Here is a 20,776-nt window from a genome sequence, read left to right as displayed (position 1 = left end):
AATTAGCAACAGATGAGTTGGAAAAGTTTGGAAACTCTAAGTCTAAATTCTAAATTACACCTTAACATACTGTAATAACATTTATAAAGACCTCTCCTTTATGAGCTGCTCTGTGATGCTCACAAGACAATGCTAAACCACAAACCCAGCCTGCTACAGAATGAAAGTGATACAACAGTGTTGAGCTAGCAGCTGACCACAGAGAAGTAGCCGTTTTCCTGTGAACACACACACATTCACAAAGGAGATGAAAACAGAGCAGTTAAACTATGAGACCAGAAGAAAATGAAAAAATAACAACAGACACCGAGCTCAGATGATGCACTACGTTAATGTTAAGACGCCTTGTATTACAATCATGTGAGTCAAAATCAGTGGGTAAATAAAGTTTATTTTCCTAATGCACAAACAGAGAGTTGACCTATCTGCACAATGTGTTCCAATGTGCACCATATATATGACATTTGTGGCCATAAATAAATTCACACAGGGCTGAAACAGCTTGTTAAATCACAACAGAAAATATTAAATGTGACTGTTTGTTTCCTTGTATGCACTCATATCACTGTGTTGCTAATTTTGGTTTGTTAAAAGTGAAACTGTGAACTCCTTCAGTCGTATCACTCAGAGACCTGTGAGACACATGGGATATAAAATACATGTTCAATACAAATTGAGTGTTACACTGTAAATGTAAATCCTTCAAACCTCTCAATCATGCAACTATCCTAAATTATCCAATTATGTATTAGTATCTTTCTGATCACTATCATCACATACTGTATGTTAGGTCATTGAAGGCAGGATTGACCTCAGTCTTACCTTTGTAATTGTAGAGTACAAGACATATTCTTCTGCACCTGTGTTGGTACTTTCTGATGGAACTGATGAGACTTCTGTTTTAGAAACAAGAACAAACAAAAACATGACATTATGCCAGTGTGTTGCCAAAATGTTCACTTACAAGAATTTCACTTTGATGACTGGTACCGTCAAATGTTGTGAGTCAAATGTAACAACGTGAATCAATGCTTGGCCACTTTTTGCTCAGAAATGTATACGATTTCACTTAAAACCTCGGCTTCTTTGTTAGCTTACATTAGCCAAGGTTTATGTATAGGTTTGGATACACAGAATAAACAGTTAGCAAAAAGACATTGTCATATTATTCTGGTGAGGAATAAGTGTATCGCCCCATATTTTCTCTCATTAGTTGGACTAAATTTAATTTTATTCACTGATATGCAGATGACACCTAAACCTATATTTGCAAATTACATTGATCAAATCAAATTGTATTTTCATGGCACTTTCATACACATAAGCAACACAAAGTGACTCACAGAGGCTAAAAACAACAAAGAAAAAAAACCAACCCTCCCACCCTCACATATACCCACACACACAAACACTAGCTGTAATTAGAAACACTGTTGAGACACTGTGTGTGACACTTCACCTATTCAGTGACCAAATATAACTCACCTATCTGACCATAATTATTTATGTAAGCTTGAATGATAGCATAGTGATAAGAATAATACAGAAACTAAGTTGCTATAACATGAACTCTTCACCTCCTCTTTAGCATCAGGTCTGAACCTTGTTTTCTCATCTTTTTTTTCCTGTGGTTTTGAGGCCAGGAAGCTAAAACTACCACCATGACTTCCACATTTATCATCAGCAGCTGCATGTCTGACACAAAGCCTCACTCTGTAGACATCACATGTGCTTGTAATACAATGGCATCATTAATGTTCCCATAAATGGGAATTATACATTAATAAGATATACTGTATGTGTTACTCACATTTTCTAATCTGTACTTGAAATTAAATACATAAGAAAGAAGCATGTAACAGTACCTGTCCTCTTCTTCTTCATTGTTACAACACTATATAATTGTTCTGCATCTGCAGCACCGGTCCCTGCAGAGACAAACAAAATACAGAGCATACTGTCGACAAACAGGTAAAGGCCAATATTTAAGAGAGAAGCATGTGAGCAGTTGAGTAAAGTACCTGTCCTCCCTTGGTTCATTGTTACAACACTATATAATTGTTCTGCATCTGCAGCACCGGTCCCTGCAGAGACCAAAAAGAAAAAAACTGACGGGTAAAGGCAAATAATTAAAGGGACGGATGACAAACACCTTGTTAACATCTGTGCCTTATGGTTTGGTGTTCTTACCTGTTTGATCCTCAGCTGAACTTGATCCAGGCCACAGTGTGGACAGGAAGAACATTGCTGCAGAACAAGGGAAGAACAATTACAGCTTCAATAGACAACTAGGGCAGGATTACATTTTTGTGACGGCAAAAAGTATTCAAGACCAAAGGTTGATAAATTAACTTTGGAGGTAGTAAACAGCTGATTCATCTCACGTGAGTAGCAGCATAGAAACGGCAACGAGCACCTTCAAAAATAAAACTGTGGGGCAACGCGTAGCACAGTGGGTAAGCGGCCGCCCCATGTAGAGGCGACAGTCCTCATCGCAGGCGGCCCCGATTTGAATCCCGCGTCGGGCAGCCCTTTCCTGCATTCCCCCTCTCTGCCTCCCCCTTTCCTGTCTACCTCTACTGTGCACTATCAAATAAAGGCAAAAGCCCAAAAATATATACTAAAAAATAAATAAATAAATAAAACTGTAGGTGAAGTAAAACCTTCGCTATAAAGTCGTTACCTCTGTCCCAGTCATCTTTGCGATAGTGGCGCACACCCACCACCAACAGCAGAACGGCCAAGATAAATATGATCACAATCCACCATTTGGAATTGGAGGAGGAACCTTTGACTGAGATGACAAAGCAAACTGCTTGTGACTTAAACAAACTCCATAAAACTTAAAACTCTGCATGCTGGTCATCGGTTGACAAACAGACTCAGTGATTTAAAGTTGCTGTATCTCACCTCTGACTGTCAGACGGCTCTCTGCTGACTCTGCAGCTCCAGAGATGTTACACTTGTAGAGTCCTTGATTAGACATGGAAACATTGTGGAGGATCATCTCTCCTGTGGGGCTGTTTCCCATCAACGCTCCGTCCTTGAAGAAAGCAGCCATGAGGACGGAGGAGCGTGTCTTGTGTGTGCAGCGCAGAGTCACATCGTCTCCGACCGTCACAGGAAGTGCAGGACTCTCCAGGATCACAGAACCAGCTGAGAAACATGTGTTCGATGTTTACATTCAGGTTCAATTTACAATGAGTCACTATCAACATATTTTTTGTATTGATGTAAACGTACCAGTGACGGTGATGTTTATACTGTTGAGTCTTTTCCCAGCTTCATCTTCACACCAGTACTCCCCACTATCACTTGTATATGTATTTTTAATCTCACATGATGATTCAAGGATCTTACCGCTGATCAAATGTTTGACTTTACAATTAGAGCGCCCATTGCAGTAAAAAGTTACAGGTTCGTACTGAAAGAACTGCAGTCTGTTTGGAGCGACACGGAGAGAAGCTGCATCAAAGGAAAAGAAAAAGAGTTAAAACAGTGACTGGTGAAACTGCATCCTTTAAAACTGTGAATAATGGTGTACTTACCGACTTTCTGATCATGTTCACAGAGCAGGATCAGAGCAGTCATGACTGAGGAGACAATAGAAAAGAGTTTGACATTGTACAGAGGTGTTTGTAGTGTCTGTATAATCTAGAAACATCAGAATTGGTGCAGAGAGGACAACGTTCAGACTTTTAAAACAGCCTCATTAACATCAAATGACCTTTGCATGAGAGGAAGCAGAGAATGTGTTAGTACTCACTCAGTCGTAAGCAGAGAGCTTTGTCCTCCATGTTGTCTTGCCCTCGTCAGTCTGAGAAGCAGCATCTTCCTGTGTGGTTTATATCTAGGCTACTGGTCATACAGCCCTGCGTTTGTATTTTAGATTGAAAACGGTTCAAAGCTGAAGACAGAGCCTCAGTGGCTGACTGACATGTCGGGGTGGAGCCATAGAACAAAGGCAGAACAGAACCTCAGGTTAAAAATGTAGACGAAGACGGAAACTGAAATGCTGAGAGCTGAAAACGGTTCAAAGCTGAAGACAGAGCCTCAGTGGCTGACTGACATGTCGGGGTGGAGCCATAGAACAAAGGCAGAAGAGAACCTCAGGTTAAAAATGTAGATGAAGCTGAGAGCTACTGAGACTACGGCCATTTTAGCAGCTCTGTCAGACTGTTTACTGTGCGGGCAAGCTAACATTTCCCTCTTAGCTCTACATGTCCAGCTGAAGCTAACAAACAATTGGACCATCCAATGGTTATTGTAGAGGGGGAAAAAAATCAAATCAATCTCATCTTATAGGAACAGTTAATCAAAGTCAGTAAGATTCAGTACTCGGAAGTGTGGAAAACCAATGACACAAAACAACACGCAATTTTACCAATATGCACAAAATCAACAAAGGTGACACAGAGCTACAGCTAACAACAGCCTCAGTTTATGTTTAAAAGAAACAAAAACAACAAAAAACAAACTAACAACATGTTCAACATCAGTTTTTTATGGTTTAAGTGGAATGCTGCCAAAAATGAAAGCAAGGCCCCGTCTGACCTTGTTAGAAATGCTAATGGTTAACATTAGCCTTTTGATAACGTGATTTTTTGGAGTGTACCTATGTTCCCCGGGTCTTATGTTCCGCGATTGGGGAATATAGGACTATAATATAGGCTCTTTTTGAAAAAAGGTCCTATGTTCCCCGTTTTCCCCAAAAAGGGTCCTATGTTCCCTGGTTGCAATATACTGGGGAATATAGGACCTTTTTTCAAAAAAAGCGTCCTATGTTCCCCGCTGTTGCTGGTCGATGGACTCTCTCTATCTATCTGGCCTGTCTAGCCTCTACCTGGTCTTTTTACTAAACTTAAACCAACACTAAGAAACTATCCGACCTTCATATAATATTTTCATAACAGGTTGAATGACACCTCTGTCATGGCCTGAGGGGGTCTGTATTGCCTTCACTGGCACTAAGCAACTTTGTGGAGCATGGTGGGAAACCGGCTCTCACTTTAGTTTCACTTTCACTTTCACGAGTCACGACGAGGAGGGAGCAGCAATGCGGCACCTTTCAGTCGGATTGTGCATGTGTGTTTACTGAGAAATGATCCGCTGGTAACAGAAACTTAGTCTGGACGTCTTCTGTTAATTTCCATGCACCGGGAGATCAGGATGTTTACGGCGCTACGCGCTAGTGCTCATGGGAAATGGCGTCTTCCTTCAGGCAAAACACTACCGCTTTGGGCCACTGGTGCCGCCAAACTCAACCAAAACTGAAAGTTCTTTAGTACTGCTTTAACCAACTCCTTTCTTCATTGCCTAGACCCAACCAATGGGACAATTACACTTCTCACTCAAAGTCACAACTCAACTTCTCACTCAAAAATAGGCAAAAATATGCCAAGTCACTCATTACTCCACTTCCAGGTATGGGACCAAAAGTTGCATGTTCCCCGGGTCCTTTTGAGGAAAAGCGGAGAACATAGAACCCTTTTTCTAAAAAAGGGTTGTCCAGTTGAAGCTAACAAACAATTGGACCATCCAATGGTCCAATTGTTACATCATCATTGTTACATCGGTCCAAAAGTTACATCAGCTAATGTAGCCAGCCATTAGGCAAATTGTGAAGACAGTAGACATTAGTGGCATTAGATCTCAAGTGCTGTTGCTGAGTTAGCACAGGCTAACTGCTACCTCGGGAAATCCTGTTGTTACAGTATTTTCCATTTAAAGAACTATGCTAGTCTGGTCAGTTTTCTGCTGTTTAGCTAACCCATGCGCATTTTCTTACAACAAAGCCGGCGAAAAATCAATACGGTGGTAGATAACGTTATATAACATAGTGTTACGACCTGTATATCTATGTAATCTTATTTGTCATAAACAAAAGATTACAGGTTACGGAGTGCGTTTGTGTTGCAGTGTGTAGAGACGAGAGCTGTGACACCGGGGCGGTGACCTCGTACTACACTGATGTTGCCAGGTTGGTTTTCAGCCATGAGACGCCAGGTGAAGGCAGAGAGCCTCTGTTGTCACTCATAACACAACACAAGTCATGTAGTTAACTATTACAATTCCTCCGGAGCTTTTTAATTAAGGTAAAAATGTAGCATAGCCACGGGAAAAATCCTGCTTAGTTTCTCTGTAACAGATTAAAACTTACCTCCTCCTTCACACTGGTGAGAGCTGAACATCTGACAGATGGTTAAGTTGAATATTCAGTAGTTTTTCAAGAGGAGGTCTTCTCGCTGCCCCTTCTTTGTCCAAAATGTTGATATAAATGTGAATTTCAGCCACATACTTGATGATTGTTTTTGTTAAGAGCGGGGGTGCTGGCACCTTGATGCCACACAGGAAATGCCTCAAGCTAAGCATGGTGCATTTCACACACTGTGCATTTCGAACTGCAAACACGGTTTCTCTGCACAAAGTCTGTGAAATATCACTAAATATATAAACAAAATGATTGACCTCATGCTATTATAAAGACTCTGTACTCACACAGTCTGAAGAAGAGGAGCTGTGACCTTCGGGGTGGTTGCATGGCGTTTGTGTGAACTCCAGGCTGAGGGGCAAACTAGGTCGACGGAGGTGCTCGCACTTCCTGTGTGGTTTATTTCTGCCGTTCATGGTCTGACACTGAGAGACATCATGTGGGAACCATGAATGTTTTGTGCCAGTCTGTCATGTACACCAGGGGTCTTCAACATTTTTTTAGACCAGGGACCTCCAAACTGACGGAGACATGGAGCAGGGACCCCGACTATATTAAAAAACTGTATTATATTGTATGTATTGTGCATTCAATACTAAGCTTTTGAAATAACACAGGTTGTTATATTCATGTTTTTCTAAACGTGTACAATGTACATTAGGTAGAGTATCCGTCCCTCTGCCATTTATAAACAGACCTTGTTCACTGATACCAAAGCCAATATCAACAATGTCTGTCAACTGCATGATAATCATGCATACAAGCTATTCAAAATGACATTCTTATTTGAAATATAAATGTGGAAACTAAAATAATATAAAACATTGTCTAATCAAACAAACATTCCACGACTCCACTCAGGCTGCAGCTGCGGCACAATTCATCCTATTAACCGTTTTTCTACCACTTCAGTGAGTTTAGAAACATTATTTTAAGGTTGAAAAACATCATAGTGCTGCCTCAACTGCTCTTTGATGTTTAATTCTTTCTCTCCATTCTGCTCTGACAGAGTTACTTTCTGTTGAGTTCCTCTTGTTGAAGCTGCATAGGTGATAAAACTCGCCATAATGTCTTAAAACCATCTGAAACATTGCATCACAACCATCTCAATAAATAATCATTCAGAATAGTATTAATATTACTGGAGAGTTTTTAATGTTGTTTGGCCACCAAGTGGCAGTGTTGTGCTTGGAATGTTACTTTGTTAAAGGGATAGTTCAACATTTTGGCAAATTGGCCCATTGCCATAATTGCTATAGTCATAGCAGTAGGTTCGTTACCTTTAATTGTAGGTGTAAGCTATTTTTAGTACAGCGGAGTGCAGCAGCAGGCTGCTCAGAGCTACGCTATGGAGGCTAAGGGAATTTCTTGGTTTCCCTCATTAAACTCATCAAATACAAAATCCCAAAACTCCACAGCGCTTTTGTAGACAAGTTGTGAGCTGCACAACCACCACGCTATGAGATAATGACGGAACGATACGAAACGGAGCCGTTTTCGAGGTAAATTCATACAAAACCGCTGATGCGCGTTGCGTTCAGGGACAGTTTTTCAGCAAGCAGTCTCCGTATTTACCCTGTATTTACCTCGAAAACGGCTCCGTTTCGTATCGTTCCGTCATTATCTCATAGCGTGGTGGTTGTGCAGGTCACAACTTGTCTACAAAAGCGCTGTGGAGTTTTGGGATGTTGAATTTGATGAGTTTAATGAGGGAAACCAAGAAATTCCCTTAGCCTCCATAGCGTAGCTCTGAGCAGCCTGCTGCTGCGCTCCGCCGTACTGAAAATAGCTTACACCTACAATTAAAGGTAATGAACCTACTGCTATGACTATAGCGATTATGGCAATGGGCCAATTTGCCAAAATGTTGAACTATCCCTTTAATGTCACAGTTTGATGTGTTTGTTGTTTTGAACTCTGTCTTTTGTCAAGGAAAATGTTACATGATCATTGTGTAGCATTTTATTTACATGATAACAATTGATTTTCATGTCTGGCATTATCCTGAGGCACACTCAGTGACACAACATGGGCAACATCTTGAGTTGGCAGTATGATCCATTTCTGAGAGAGAGTGGCTGTAAGTCACTCACTCATCATTGTACTTGCTAAAGTAGGCTGGCTGTCTTTGTCTGCACTAGAGCACTGGAAGAGAGAGTAACGACACCACCATTGACTCCCGTGGTAAGGGTTTTGCGCCCCTAGTGGCAGGATATGGGTATTGCAAAAGCGCCCAGAAAACTCATTCACTCCAATGTATGTGTGTTGCCCACTTGCTTGTAAATGGATGAAAACGGCAATGTTTTTGTTTTTAGGTGTCTTGGTCATATCAAATTATACTTATAATTTGTTTATTACAAAATGTAGATTGAAACATTAACCCTTAGATGCATAAGTGGGGTCAAAAATGACCCCATGCGTTGTTATTCTTCAAAATCTTTGAAATTAAAAGTAATTATAATTTCATATTCCAGGTATTCCTCATAAAACATGTTTGTGACATGAGGCCATTTGTATTTTAAAAAAATATTTCATTAACTTTAAGAAATTGCAGTTTTTGTATCACTACCCCACTCTTCCATAAGTGGGGTCAAAAACGACCCCAAGCATTTCCTATGGAATTTCCAAGGAACCTTTGATTCTTATCAACACTGACTGTCAGTGTACATTTACTGTCCCACTTACACATCTGATGTCAGTAGTCTCACCACCCAGGAGGTCATTTTTACGCAGCAACATACATGTAAGTATTATCTTCATTTATTAACTTATTTTCCACATCCATGACTTTTCTGTGATAGTATTACGTCGTATTATTGTCATCAAATTAGCCTACTTTGTACTTCTTACAAAGTAGTTGTTGTTACAAAGTAGGCACTATTTAGCTTAACTGCAAAGTAATGTTAGTACTTTGATGTTAGCTAGTATAAGGTAGCTAACATTACTGCATTTGTTGTGTAGAGATTGAGACTTGTAATATATCTATAACTTCCCTGTAATAAAAGCTAACCCGTTATACGATTATTGATTATTGATGTGATGTGGTGTGTGCACGTGCGTGTGCGCATGCATGTCTGTGTATTTACATAAATATTACATATTATATTTTACATATTTATATAAATGCACAGACATTTACTTACATAGCTACGTATTAATTTATACAGTAGTTTTGTGTGCCATTCAAACATTGTCCTTTTTATGTTTTCTCATCTAAAGTATCATGGCTGTTATAGGAGGCCAGCTAGGATTCCCGAGGACCTTGCCCGACAAATCATCCTGTTGCACACAGAGAGAAGAGAGAAGATGTTTGTGTGTTTACATATGCATGGACAGTGTTATGGTCCCCGGACCTACTCAATGCTCTTTGTTTATCCTCCATAGTCAAACAGATAGACGGACACACAAACAATGGATTTTGACATTTTTGATACCTGATTGATTGTTTTGTGATCAAATGTGAATAAAAAGTGATAAATGAACATGTCAAAAATGAAATCACTCTTTTGTTGACCAAAATATAATGAAAATCATCATCTTTAACGAAAATTAATGTAGACAACTTTTTATTTTATTTTTTATTTTTTACTCGCCTACGTGTTAATGTTCATCTGTAAAGGATCCTCAATGATGCTATTAACGTGGGTGATCTATAAATGTCCTTAAATTATTGAAAATACCACACTTGCTCATTCACCAACAATGCAGAGATGTCAGTTCTTGGGCGCTTTTGCAATACCCATATTCCGCCATCAGGAGGCGCTTCCATTGAACCACTGCTTGTTGTTACTCTCTTTTCCAGTGCTCTAGTCTGCACGTAGGCTTCTACACTGGTACACCTTTATCTATAAAGCAATTATTGGACTACCCTCATACCTCTGCACCTACCTCACTCTCACATCAAACACATCACACAGATTGCGCTCTCTGGACTTTCTATCTGCCTCTGTCCCCAGAACCCGTACTGAGTTTGGGAAGAGGGCATTCATGTACTCTGCTCCCTCTGGCTGGAACAATCTCCAAAAACCACTAAAACTACAGGCATTCATCACCCTTTCCGATTTTAAAACCAGACTCAACGGCTTTTTTACGGCAAATCATGGAGTGTGTAAATGTTTTACTGTTTAGTATTTTGTCATCACTGGATTAGCGTTCTTTTAGTGTGTATTGTTGTGCATTGTTCTGTTCTATCTTGTTTGATTTAACATAATCTCTCTTCCCTCAGGATCCCCTGGTACAGCCTTCCCTTCTACCACACCATCCTCTCTTCCTCCTTCTCTTCCCCCCATATCCCCGCCGGACTGTAGAACATAGGGCTCTGGAAGTCTGCTTTCTTGGCCAGGCCATGCTTGTAAAAGAGATTTTTTTTTTATCTCAAGCAATCTGCCTGGTAAAATAAAGGTAAAATAAATAAAATGATCCATGTTTGTTGATGAATTTAAAGCTTCTTATCCCATTAACTGCACACACTTAATTACAAATAAGTCTTTATTCATCATAAATTTCTAAAACCTCCAATATTAATACATGTTTACCATACTTCTAATAAACACAGAAATGCAATTGAATGGATCAAAACTACAGTAGCCTATAACAGATCAGAATATCACTGAGTGTCTGAGTCCATTAAACACTGTGTGTGGTCTTTATCCACCTCTGTACATGTAACAGAAGTTGAAGCAGTTCCTGGTTCCTCCTTCAGTCAGATGTCTCGGCCCTCAGTGACTGGAACCTGCAAGAGACACACGACAAGAGCTGTCAAGATGTTTGCATTTGAAGTAAAAATTGTGAGATTTGTCTCCAAAACAGAGCCAGGACTGTCCAGCTGCTCAGCAAAAGCACATTGGTCCACAGGTACAGAGGAAGATCACTTCTATTAAACACTTGATTAGTCACATCTGGGGTTAATACTCATCTCTAGTGGAAAAATTACAGGTTTTTTTTAAATCTCTTGGCTCATAAACACGGTGTGGTCATAAGTATAAGGACATTGAAGAGACTGTGTCGGAAACTTGGTTTGTTTAGGAGGATAAACCACACAAACATGGAGGAGGTGCTCGTATTCGTACAAAATGAAATGAAATGAGCTGTGGGGGGTGGCTATGGTTAGGCCTATGTTGTATCACAAGATACAATAAGACAATTAATGTTGTAAGTTGATTTACAGTTGCATCACTTCAGAAAATCACCTTCACACTGTAAAGACGTTCACACTCCGGCTGCTGGCAAATTTTTTCGCCAGATTTTTTTTTCCCGATGGATTTTTTTTTTTTTGCCAAATTTTCTTTTCTTTTCCCACCGGATTTTTTTTGCCAATTTTTTTTTTCTGCCAGATTTTTCTTTTTCCTCGTCTGGCTATTTGTTTTTGGCTGGCTCTAATACTTCTTAGGAACCAGCCAAGAAAATACTGATTGACTAAAAAGTCCTTTGGTCTATTCTGAAAGAGACAATTAATCAAGACATTAATAACTGTCTGGTTGCCTCCTGCTGTCCACAGGGCTCAGTTATCGACCCTTTACTTTTTCCTATTGAAGACAAATCCAGTCAAAAATTATTTTAATTTAAAACCTTCTTTTAGACTACATTTATTTTTTATTTTATTTTATTTTATTTGAAAGGTATCTGCACTTTTGACTGCTCATGTATTCATTTCCTGAGACTCGCTGTGGTTATTAGTTTTTATGCAGATGATAATCTAATTAACACTTAACTTTTTCTAAACTCATCGACTTCATAGTTTCATAGTTTTGTACTAGAGTTGATATTTAATTCATTCTCAAATTTACAATAATGAATAACACACTTTTTTGCACACACAAACGTGTTAAATGACCTGCAGACAGCTCAACACAACCTGCCCTATAAGGTGCATGTTATATTAACATAGACCGCTGTGGTTTTCTTACCGCTCACACCTGGGTGCATCTTTACGTGAATTTATCTGTGAGAAAACAAGTGTTGAAACTTCAGCACAGCTCTGTCAGCACTAGTTTTTTTTTTTTTTACACCTTCCTTCCTCTCTCCGGTCCGTCTGTGCTGAACCTGTAGCCATCTTGTTGTTGTCTGTCTGCCTGTGTCGGCATGCATGTCTTTTTGTGGTCTCGTTTTTACTGTCTATGCATGCAGTCTGTGTCTGTGCTTCTGCTTTGCATGCTGTGGTGTGATGTGTCTTGCATCATGTGACTTTGCTGCATGTGTTAGGGATGTATTGAATTATGTTTTCTGATTGATGTCATATGTTCTTTTGTCATGTTGTATGTTCTTTAGTCAAGTTGTTAATTGCTGTGCATGTTTGTAGATTGCCTTTGCTAATAACTTTGTGATTTTAATCATATTCATATTCTGTTTTTAGGGTGACTTTTTAACATCCGTCTGGGGACTACAGATGAAAAATAGCCTCTTGGCTAATTCTGGCGCATTTACAGTGAGTTATCTATTAATAAATCTGGTGCACCTGCTCACTTTCTGCACAACAAATGACACCAGTAGATGTCTAACACTACTGTGTGTCCATAGTGTGATCAATAGTTTCATGGTGGACGCTTGACTCACAGCTCGACTGTGGGAACCATCTACTTGTTTCCACCTGTGGGTTTCTCGTGTGGTTTTTGTCTCGGACGCTAAAGAAGAAGCTCAAATTAGCGTTAACGTATTTGTAGCTTCTGAAACTAACACAGTGTAATGCTGTTACAAGAACGAAGCACGCGCATTGAGTTCTTCATTCAGTGCTTCTTGTCATTTTCTGTTTGCGACACCAAAGCAACAACAGTTCACAAGCACCAGAGGAAGGTCAGCTTTAACACTGGGTGATTGACAGTTTTCGTTTGTTACCTTACCAGATTACCAAACCATCGCAACCCATACTTGGACCACAAGCTTGTTTTCTTTCTAGCCTGTATAGACCCAGTTCGACGCCCAAATCTGGCCCCCTACACAACATGATCATAAGATGCTCCCTTATGCTCCCTCCACGTCTGGAGCAGCTCTCTCTCAAGAAAAAAAAAAACTCCCTTACTCCCCAAAAATCTTTTTCTTTCCTCATGTAGTGTTTCTCAGTATCAAATAAATGACCTGTTGCATTGGTGTGTCTTTTAATGACAGAATATGTCGCCTCAGTTTGTTGAACTCCTCTGGGTCCTGCAGACAAGGAAACAAAAGAAAAACACATTTTACAGAAGTATCAGGTCGACAAACTAAAGAGAGAGTGAGTCACCTAATGTCTGAGAGAGACATCACTGGATGTTAAGATACTGGTGCACAGTGTGCAGTACAGACATGTGGGTTCACCTATGTAACAGTCAGTAAAACTGTACCATTGTTAAGCAAAACATAACATTCAATTAAATCACTCTTACTCTTCACAAAGCCTGTAATGACAGCATATGTTGCCCGACTTTCCACAGCGACACCACACCCTGCAGACAACGACACATAAAGCTTCATGTTAAATGACAGTGGAGATTATCTGAGATGCAACGACAAAGTAAAGTTTCAGTTTGTGGTGTCAAAACAACAACAAGAGAATCAGGTCTGCAAAAAGCAAAGCCACCTGAAGACACGGTCATGCTGACGGGAGGAGGCTGATGATGCTCAGCTGCTCCTGAAGAAGAGCAGGACCAGGGGGAGGTAGTGTTGCTTTCGTCAACGAAAATTATGAAATGAAATGAAATATCATCATCAACGAACCTTTATCATGTGATGAAAACGAGACTGAATGTGGTTTACAAAACAAAAACTCTGCTAAAATGTCTCTTCATTTTTGTTGACCAAAACGAGACGAGACGGAATAACGTTATAATGTTTAGTCGCGCTATTGGTATTTATTTTGCAGCGACGTCACTTCCTCAGTCCCCACTCACAGCATTATTTACAAGATGCAGCGGCGGTGGGTTAGTGTTAACGAGTCTGACACAGAGAAAGGGACCGATGGCCGGCAGCCGCGGATCGCCAAACCACTGAGACGCGCGCGTGTGTATGTGCGCGCTATGACTAGCGTGTATATGTATTTGTTTGTGTGTGTGAGAAAGAGTGTAAGTGGGTTTCTCCAAAATATCTGCTAAATGTGTGTGGGAACCTAAAATAAATATGTTAAGCAGAGCATCTTCCATGTCTGTAATGGATGTATGCTTGAGTCTATAACGTAACAATAATATAAAAATAAATATATAGATAAAAATCATTGACAAAAACTAGACTAAAATAGTCATGGGTTATTCTGACTAAAATAAGACTAAAATGCTCAGAGTTTTAGTCGACTAAAACTTGACTAAACAAAAAAGAGCATGAACATGACTAAAACTGATAAATGATAAGCTAACATTTAGCATTGAGTTGTTAGCGTTAGCATTTAGTTACAGTACCTCTGATGGTTGTTTTATTGCTCTGGTGTTGTTGGACTGCCAGAAACAGCAGAACAATCAGCACAACACTGACAGCAGCAATGAGCAGCAGATACAGCGGGGGGAAGGGCGGAGGGTCTTGATGAGTTGCTGGAAAGATGAGAGTATGATCACATAATCCATATGATGGAAAAGACTGTTTTTTTGTTTTGTTTTTTTTTGCTTTATTTTCATAACATTTGGTATAATTTGGAGTACAGTCCTTATAAGTTCTCCATACAGTATGAGTTTGTGTTAAAGCTCCATACAGTATAAAGGTAGATGTTTGTGTTAAAGCTCCATACAGTATAAAGGTAGATGTTTGTATTAAAGCACCTGTGTGTCTCACCTGTGACCGTCAGCCAGCTCTGCTCCGACTCCCCGACACCAGGGATGCTGCACTTGTAGCGTCCTTGATAGGACCTGGAGACGTGGTAAATGGTCAAGCTTCCTGATGGACTGTCCTTCAACAGGATATCATTTTTATAGAAACTGGTGGTGACTTTGTCAGTGGAGGACGTCTTCTGTATACAGCGCAGTGTCACATTATCTCCTTCCATCACAGGAGATGCAGGACTCTCCAGGATCACAGGACCTCCTAAAATATATATATTAAGAATAAGTGTATATTGAAAATACATTTACTTTTGCAAACTTGTGGTGTCAGTATTTTCCTGTTTGCATACCAGTGACAGTGATGTTGACAGAGCTGGTTTTCGTCACTCCATCTATCTCACACCAGTACTCTCCACTGTCCAATTTATAGGCATTTACAATCGTACAGTGTCCTGTTGCCAACTCCCAGCTAGAAGCACATGGTTTAACACCACCTTTGACTTTCCTTAACATTTTCCATCCAGTCAGTCCGTCCAGTCCCTCACAGCTCACATTAAAACCATCATGTACAAAGTGCTGCTGTCTGTCTGGAACAACCTGAGGAAAGGCTTCATCTGACCAAACAGGAAAATCATTAAGTAACAAAAAGAGAACATAAAAGAGTAAGAAAATAAATATATTCTATTGATGACTTTTAATTAAAATTATGGCTCATTTTTAATTGTTTGAAAATTAAAAACTAAATGTTTCTCTCAATGGCACCAGGATACAGTATAAAGGAGAAAATATCTATCCCAATATTCTCATGTCAGATCGTCTTCGCTATGCAAACTCAATCAAGAATATGAAACAGTTACATACATAAACCTGCCCTCGATTGTTCATTTCTAAGTTTAGCACTTTTACACTAATGTCAGAATAACAAGACTTACCAGCTGTCACAGAAGAACAGAGGTGAAGTTGTGCAGACAGCAGCAACAGCACTTTCACCACTATAGAGACGAGACAAAGGCAAAACAGAAAGCTGGATGTCATGCTGCCATAAACATGTCTGTGATACTACAACCATTAACAATCATTAACCTCAATTAGCGCTTGAAAGGATCAAAATGATTTAGTCCCAGAGACATTTTGTCCCAGTAACTGACTCAGTACTCACTCAGTCTGAAGAGCAGAGTGGTGACCTCCATGTTGTCTTGTTTCTGACAGACTGAGCATCAAACTGGCCTAAGATATATTAGGTGACAGCTTCCTCTTCCTGTGTCTCCTCTCTCGTTGCCTGGTGACGGAGGCAGCAGCAGGTCTGAGGTTTCTGAGAGAGAGAGAGAGAGAGAGAGAGAGATAGATAGATAGACAGACAGACAGAGGGAGAGAGAAAACAGCCAGCAGGTGGTGCCAGACAACCTTATTTCAGAGGCAAACAGGCTACTGCAAAGTCACCATCTGGACATTTTACTGGACAGCAGGATACGATTGATTCAGAAACATCATGTGTGAGTCTAAGAAACTATCATTCTGTAATTTGATTAAAAAAGGGGGTTCCCCAAGGTTCAATACTGGGTCCTCCTATGTTTACTATCTAGTATATCAACATTACGTCCACTTCCAAAATGAAACACCCATCTTTATGCAGACGATACAATTCTGTATTGCGGTTATAAACCTGAATATTCAGCCACTGAAATCTGTCGCACAATATTTATACAGACACAAAACAAACTTCCAATCAATCAGGACTTAAGTACTTGGGTCATGAGAATATTAGGTCACACAAATAGAGACTTTTATACTTTTATACTTGTAGCCATTGAGACAAAAGTTTAGATTCTAATGTTCAAATTAATAAAAATGAGCCATAATTTATGTTTAATAGAGGGATTCTGTATAATCATGTATCACTGCTAAAGGAGACTTGATAGTGTAAAAATGTCACTATATATATTTCTTTTCTTGCTCTTTCTTGTGTACTGAATGATTTCCTAGTTTAGGCCATGAGATTGTAACAGGGACTGGTAGGTTAGAAAAAGTTGCATATAATTTGTGTCATTCACATTTTGTGGGATACTGTAAAGTGACTCCACAACAAATGATGGTGTGAGCTGTAGAGACTCCAGTTCAGTCTGTACATTTTCAGTTTTTCATTTTCTAGGTGGTGCTTAGCATACAATGTGGCTTATATAGAGGGTATGCCTTTACGTCACGTTGCCCTCGGCAACGCCCCGTTCGATCAGACTGAGTGGCAAAACAAGTGTCCCTCAACATGCTGGCGGATAGCGGTAGACTCATAAACTGGATAAAATATCGTATATCAAAACAAATTGATGTCGGAATCGACAACCAGCTCCCCAAAACCGTCTGCTCCACGGACACGGACAAACCTGTAACACACAGTGTGACCGCGGCACCTGCAGAGTGACTGACAGGCGACGAGATTACAGCTGTTACTGTCGTCCTGACAGTGACTCCAGACACTTAAACACGAGCTGCTTTTATTCTGAAAAACTCTGACCAGTCAAACTGTAGGATGTGTTAGAGGACTAATTTATCTGTCTAAACATCATAACTATGACACATGAAACTGTAAACACAGCTGATCGATCGAAAAAAATGACCGCTCCAGTGAATTTACTTTCCGTCATTGAGAACAGGTTCTTGAATGTAACTCGGTCAAAGTGAGACGTATCCTCAAGATTTTTAGCAGCTCTGTTAGGTCATGCATGCTTTTTACATGCTGGCAAAGCTAGACATGTCAGACTTGTGTGGGCTCGGAGAAAATCGCTCCGTTACTTGCTCGTTTTTAAACGTTGGCGGCGCTGCCACTCGTCTTTTTGCCACTGTAATGGGAAATTTTGGCATAGCATGTTATATGCTTTAAGACTAGGGCACAAACATGTTATTCGAGTGAACATTCCTATGATGACAATTTATGTGGCCTTATCAGGGGAAGCAATATCCACACAGAGCAGGCCCGAGGTCAGGACCTGAAGGATCTCTTTGACACAGTGCCTGTGGAGATTTACCACTCTCACTATCAGGGGGTGAAGCCAGGCATGGCGCCATATATTTTGTCTGTTCAAAGCTTTGTTGAACTATAAGATAGCGTGTCTCTAAACTTCTTCAGCTCACTCACTCACTGACTGTACTTCTGTTCGGTTGTGTTGTGTGACTCCATTCATGAATGCCTTTTATTAAAACTCAAGAAAGACAGCTGACGTGTCCACTCATCCTTTTTTAATATTTTGGTGAAGGAACAACATTTTTTGCCACCACACCACTCAGTGGACGTTCCACAGCGACTTCCGAGTACCGTGACGTCATGTGCATACCCTCTATAGACAACTGGACCTCCTTCTGGGGAAAGCCTGGTCTGATTTGGAGGGATGGCATCCATCCTACTTTGGATGGTGCATGTCTCTTATCTAGAAACATAGCACATTTTATTAGCCATCCTTATCCCTGACAAGCACCCAGAGCTCAGACCAGCAGGCAGAGCTGCAGTTTAACACGCCCCTCTGCAGGTTCCTCCGTGTTGTCACGCACCCAGCCTAAACTGTGTCTGCCGCGAGGCTGTATAAGCCTAAACCTAAATCTGAAATCAGAATTATTTATAGCAGCTTAGTTAAAATCAAAACCACTGTTCCAGCCAACTCAATAAAACTATTACATGTGGTTTGATAAATATTTGATATGTCCCATCCAAGTCTCTCCTAGTGAATGATCATTATAGTAGGTGACTTTAACATTCATGTGGACGTTGATGATGATTGTCTGGCCACTGCGCTCAAGTCGCTTTTGGATTCAGTTGGCTTCTCTCAAACAAACCCACTCACTCTTTTAACCATATCCTTGATGGAATAGAAGCTGACCATGTCACAGTTCTTCCTCAAAATCCTGTCCTGTCTGATCATTCTTTAATAACATTTGAATTTACTTTATCAAATTACATCCTACCTGGGAAAAAATCCCACTATAGTAGATGTTTATCTGACACTGCTGTTTCTAGATTTAAAGATCTCATTCCAGCAGAGCTTGCTGCCACATCTTGTAACAATATATTGGGCAGCTATTCTGATTTTACCCCCACGCAAATAGATTATCTCGTGGACAGCACTGCAGCAGCACTCCTTGGGACACTTGATGCTGTAGCTCCCCTGAAAAAGAAAGTTATCAACCAGTGAAGAATAGCTCCCTGGTACAGCCCAAACCTACGCGCTTTGAAACAGAAGACCAGACAGCTGGAAAGGAAAACACATTCCAGCCAACGTGAGGAAGACCTACTATTCTTCTTTAATTAAAAAGAATAAGAACAATCCCAGGTTCCTCTTCAACACTGTGGCCAGGCTGACCAAGAACCATAGTGCTGTTGAGCCATGCATCCCTCCAACTCTCACCAGTAACGACTTCCTAACTTTCTTTACCGAAAAGATTGTGAATATTAGAACAAAGATTGCCAGTAATGGAGCACAGATTACAGTACCCATAGAAGCAACTCCCAGACTTATTACATACTTGGACAGCTTCTCCCCCATCGACCTGTCAGACTTAACTTCTGCAATTACTTCCTCCAAGTCAGCCACATGTCTGCTGGATCCTATCCCGACAAGACTACTTAAGGATGTTAGTTAACACTTCTATATTAAACCAAATCAATCTTTCCCTAGTCACATGTTACGGGCCTCAGGTCTTTAAGGTGGCTGTCATTAACCCTTTACTTAAAAAACCTTCTCTTGACCCAGATGTCCTCGCCAACTATCGGCCTATATCCAACCTCCCCTACATCTCTAAGATCCTTGAGAAGATTGTCCTGGAGCAGCTACATGAACATCTGCACAGCAACGTGCTCTTTGAAGCTTTCCAATCTGGATTCAGAGAACACCATAGCACTGAAACACCACTGGTCAAAGTCTCTAATGATCTTCTTGTAGCTTCAGACAGAGGTCTCGTCTCTGTACTTGTACTTTTGGACCTCAGTGCTGCATTCGACACCATCGACCACAGCATCCTGCTGCAGAGACTGGATCATGAAATTGGGATTAAAGGACCTGCCCTAAAATGGTTTAAGTCATACTTATCTGACAGGTTTCAATTTGTTAATGTTAATAACGACCACTCAGAGTATAGCAGAGTTACGTATGGTGTACCGCAGGGTTCAGTCTTAGGGCCAATCCTCTTCATTCTTTACATGCTCCCATTAGGTGACATCATCCGGAAGCACTCAATCAATTTTCACTGTTATGCGGATGACACGCAACTCTACTTGTCCATGGAGCCAGATGACAGAAACCAATCTGCAAGACTGCCTGAAAGACATTAGATCTTGGATGTCCTCTAACTTCTTGCTACTGAATTCAGATAAAACTGAGGTCATTGTGTTTGGACCTAAACATCTCAGGGACGCGTTCTCTAATCAGATTGCTACTCTAGATGGCATCACCCTGACCCTGAGTACAACTGCGAGGAACCTTGGAGTCATTTTTGACCTTTCCTTCAGCTCCCACATAAAACACGCGACAAGGACCACCTTCTTCCACCTGCGCAGTATCACTAAGATTAGGAATATCCTCTCCCAGAGTGATGCTGAGAAACTAGTACATGCATTTATCACTTCTAGGCTGGACTACTGTAACTCTCTCCTGTCAGGATGTCCGAAAAACTCTTTAAAGAGTCTCCAGCTGGTCCAGAAAGAGAGAGCACATCTCTCCCACTTTAGCTTCTCTCCACTGGCTTCCTGTAGGATTTAGAATAAACTTCAAAATCCTTCTGCTGACTTTTAAGGCTCTTAATGATAAAGCTCCATCCTATCTGAAAGAACTCATTACAAAAGTGTAACCACCTATGACTGACAGGCATG

The 20,776-nt window shown here is 40.5% G+C and overlaps 2 protein-coding genes across 2 annotated transcripts in view; both read right to left on the bottom strand.

The window, feature by feature from the left end:
* Positions 1-2,170: 2,170 nt before the first annotated feature.
* Positions 2,171-20,776, bottom strand: part of LOC146968414 (high affinity immunoglobulin gamma Fc receptor I-like) — a 182,670-nt gene continuing 164,064 nt past the window's right edge. The window contains exons 5-6 of the mRNA XM_085760508.1: positions 2,684-2,794; positions 2,171-2,247 (exon numbers count right to left, since the gene is read on the bottom strand). Coding sequence (XP_085616634.1) covers positions 2,171-2,247; positions 2,684-2,794 — 188 coding nt within the window. The remainder of the gene's footprint in view (positions 2,248-2,683; positions 2,795-20,776) is intronic.
* On the bottom strand, positions 2,891-16,115 carry LOC146968427 (Fc receptor-like protein 5). The gene is made up of 10 exons (XM_085760354.1): positions 16,085-16,115; positions 15,858-15,917; positions 15,276-15,539; positions 14,939-15,187; positions 14,572-14,700; positions 13,761-13,811; positions 13,567-13,626; positions 3,549-3,593; positions 3,244-3,465; positions 2,891-3,156 (listed from the first exon to the last, which is right to left on the bottom strand). The coding sequence occupies exons 1-10, from the start codon at positions 16,113-16,115 to the stop codon at positions 2,891-2,893; spliced, it is 1,377 nt and encodes a 458-aa protein (XP_085616480.1).

The sequence above is a fragment of the Trachurus japonicus genome, chromosome 18 (assembly GCF_045865225.1).
Source record: "Trachurus japonicus isolate A0001 chromosome 18, Traja_1.0".
In the NCBI taxonomy this organism is placed as follows: domain Eukaryota; kingdom Metazoa; phylum Chordata; class Actinopteri; order Carangiformes; family Carangidae; genus Trachurus; species Trachurus japonicus.
Note: the sequence above shows the minus strand (reverse complement) of the source record. Positions and strands in the feature narration are given on the sequence as shown.

Excerpts from the sequence above, each read along its gene's own strand:
- LOC146968427 (XM_085760354.1), bottom strand. The coding sequence starts at position 16,115 with ATGGAGGTCACCACTCTGCTCTTCAGACTGA. Across the intron at positions 15,540-15,857 it reads CTGTTCTTCTGTGACAGCTG|ATGAAGCCTTTCCTCAGGTT; the intron begins GTAAGTCTTGTT and ends CTGTTTGGTCAG. Across the intron at positions 3,466-3,548 it reads TGAACATGATCAGAAAGTCG|CTTCTCTCCGTGTCGCTCCA; the intron begins GTAAGTACACCA and ends CCTTTGATGCAG.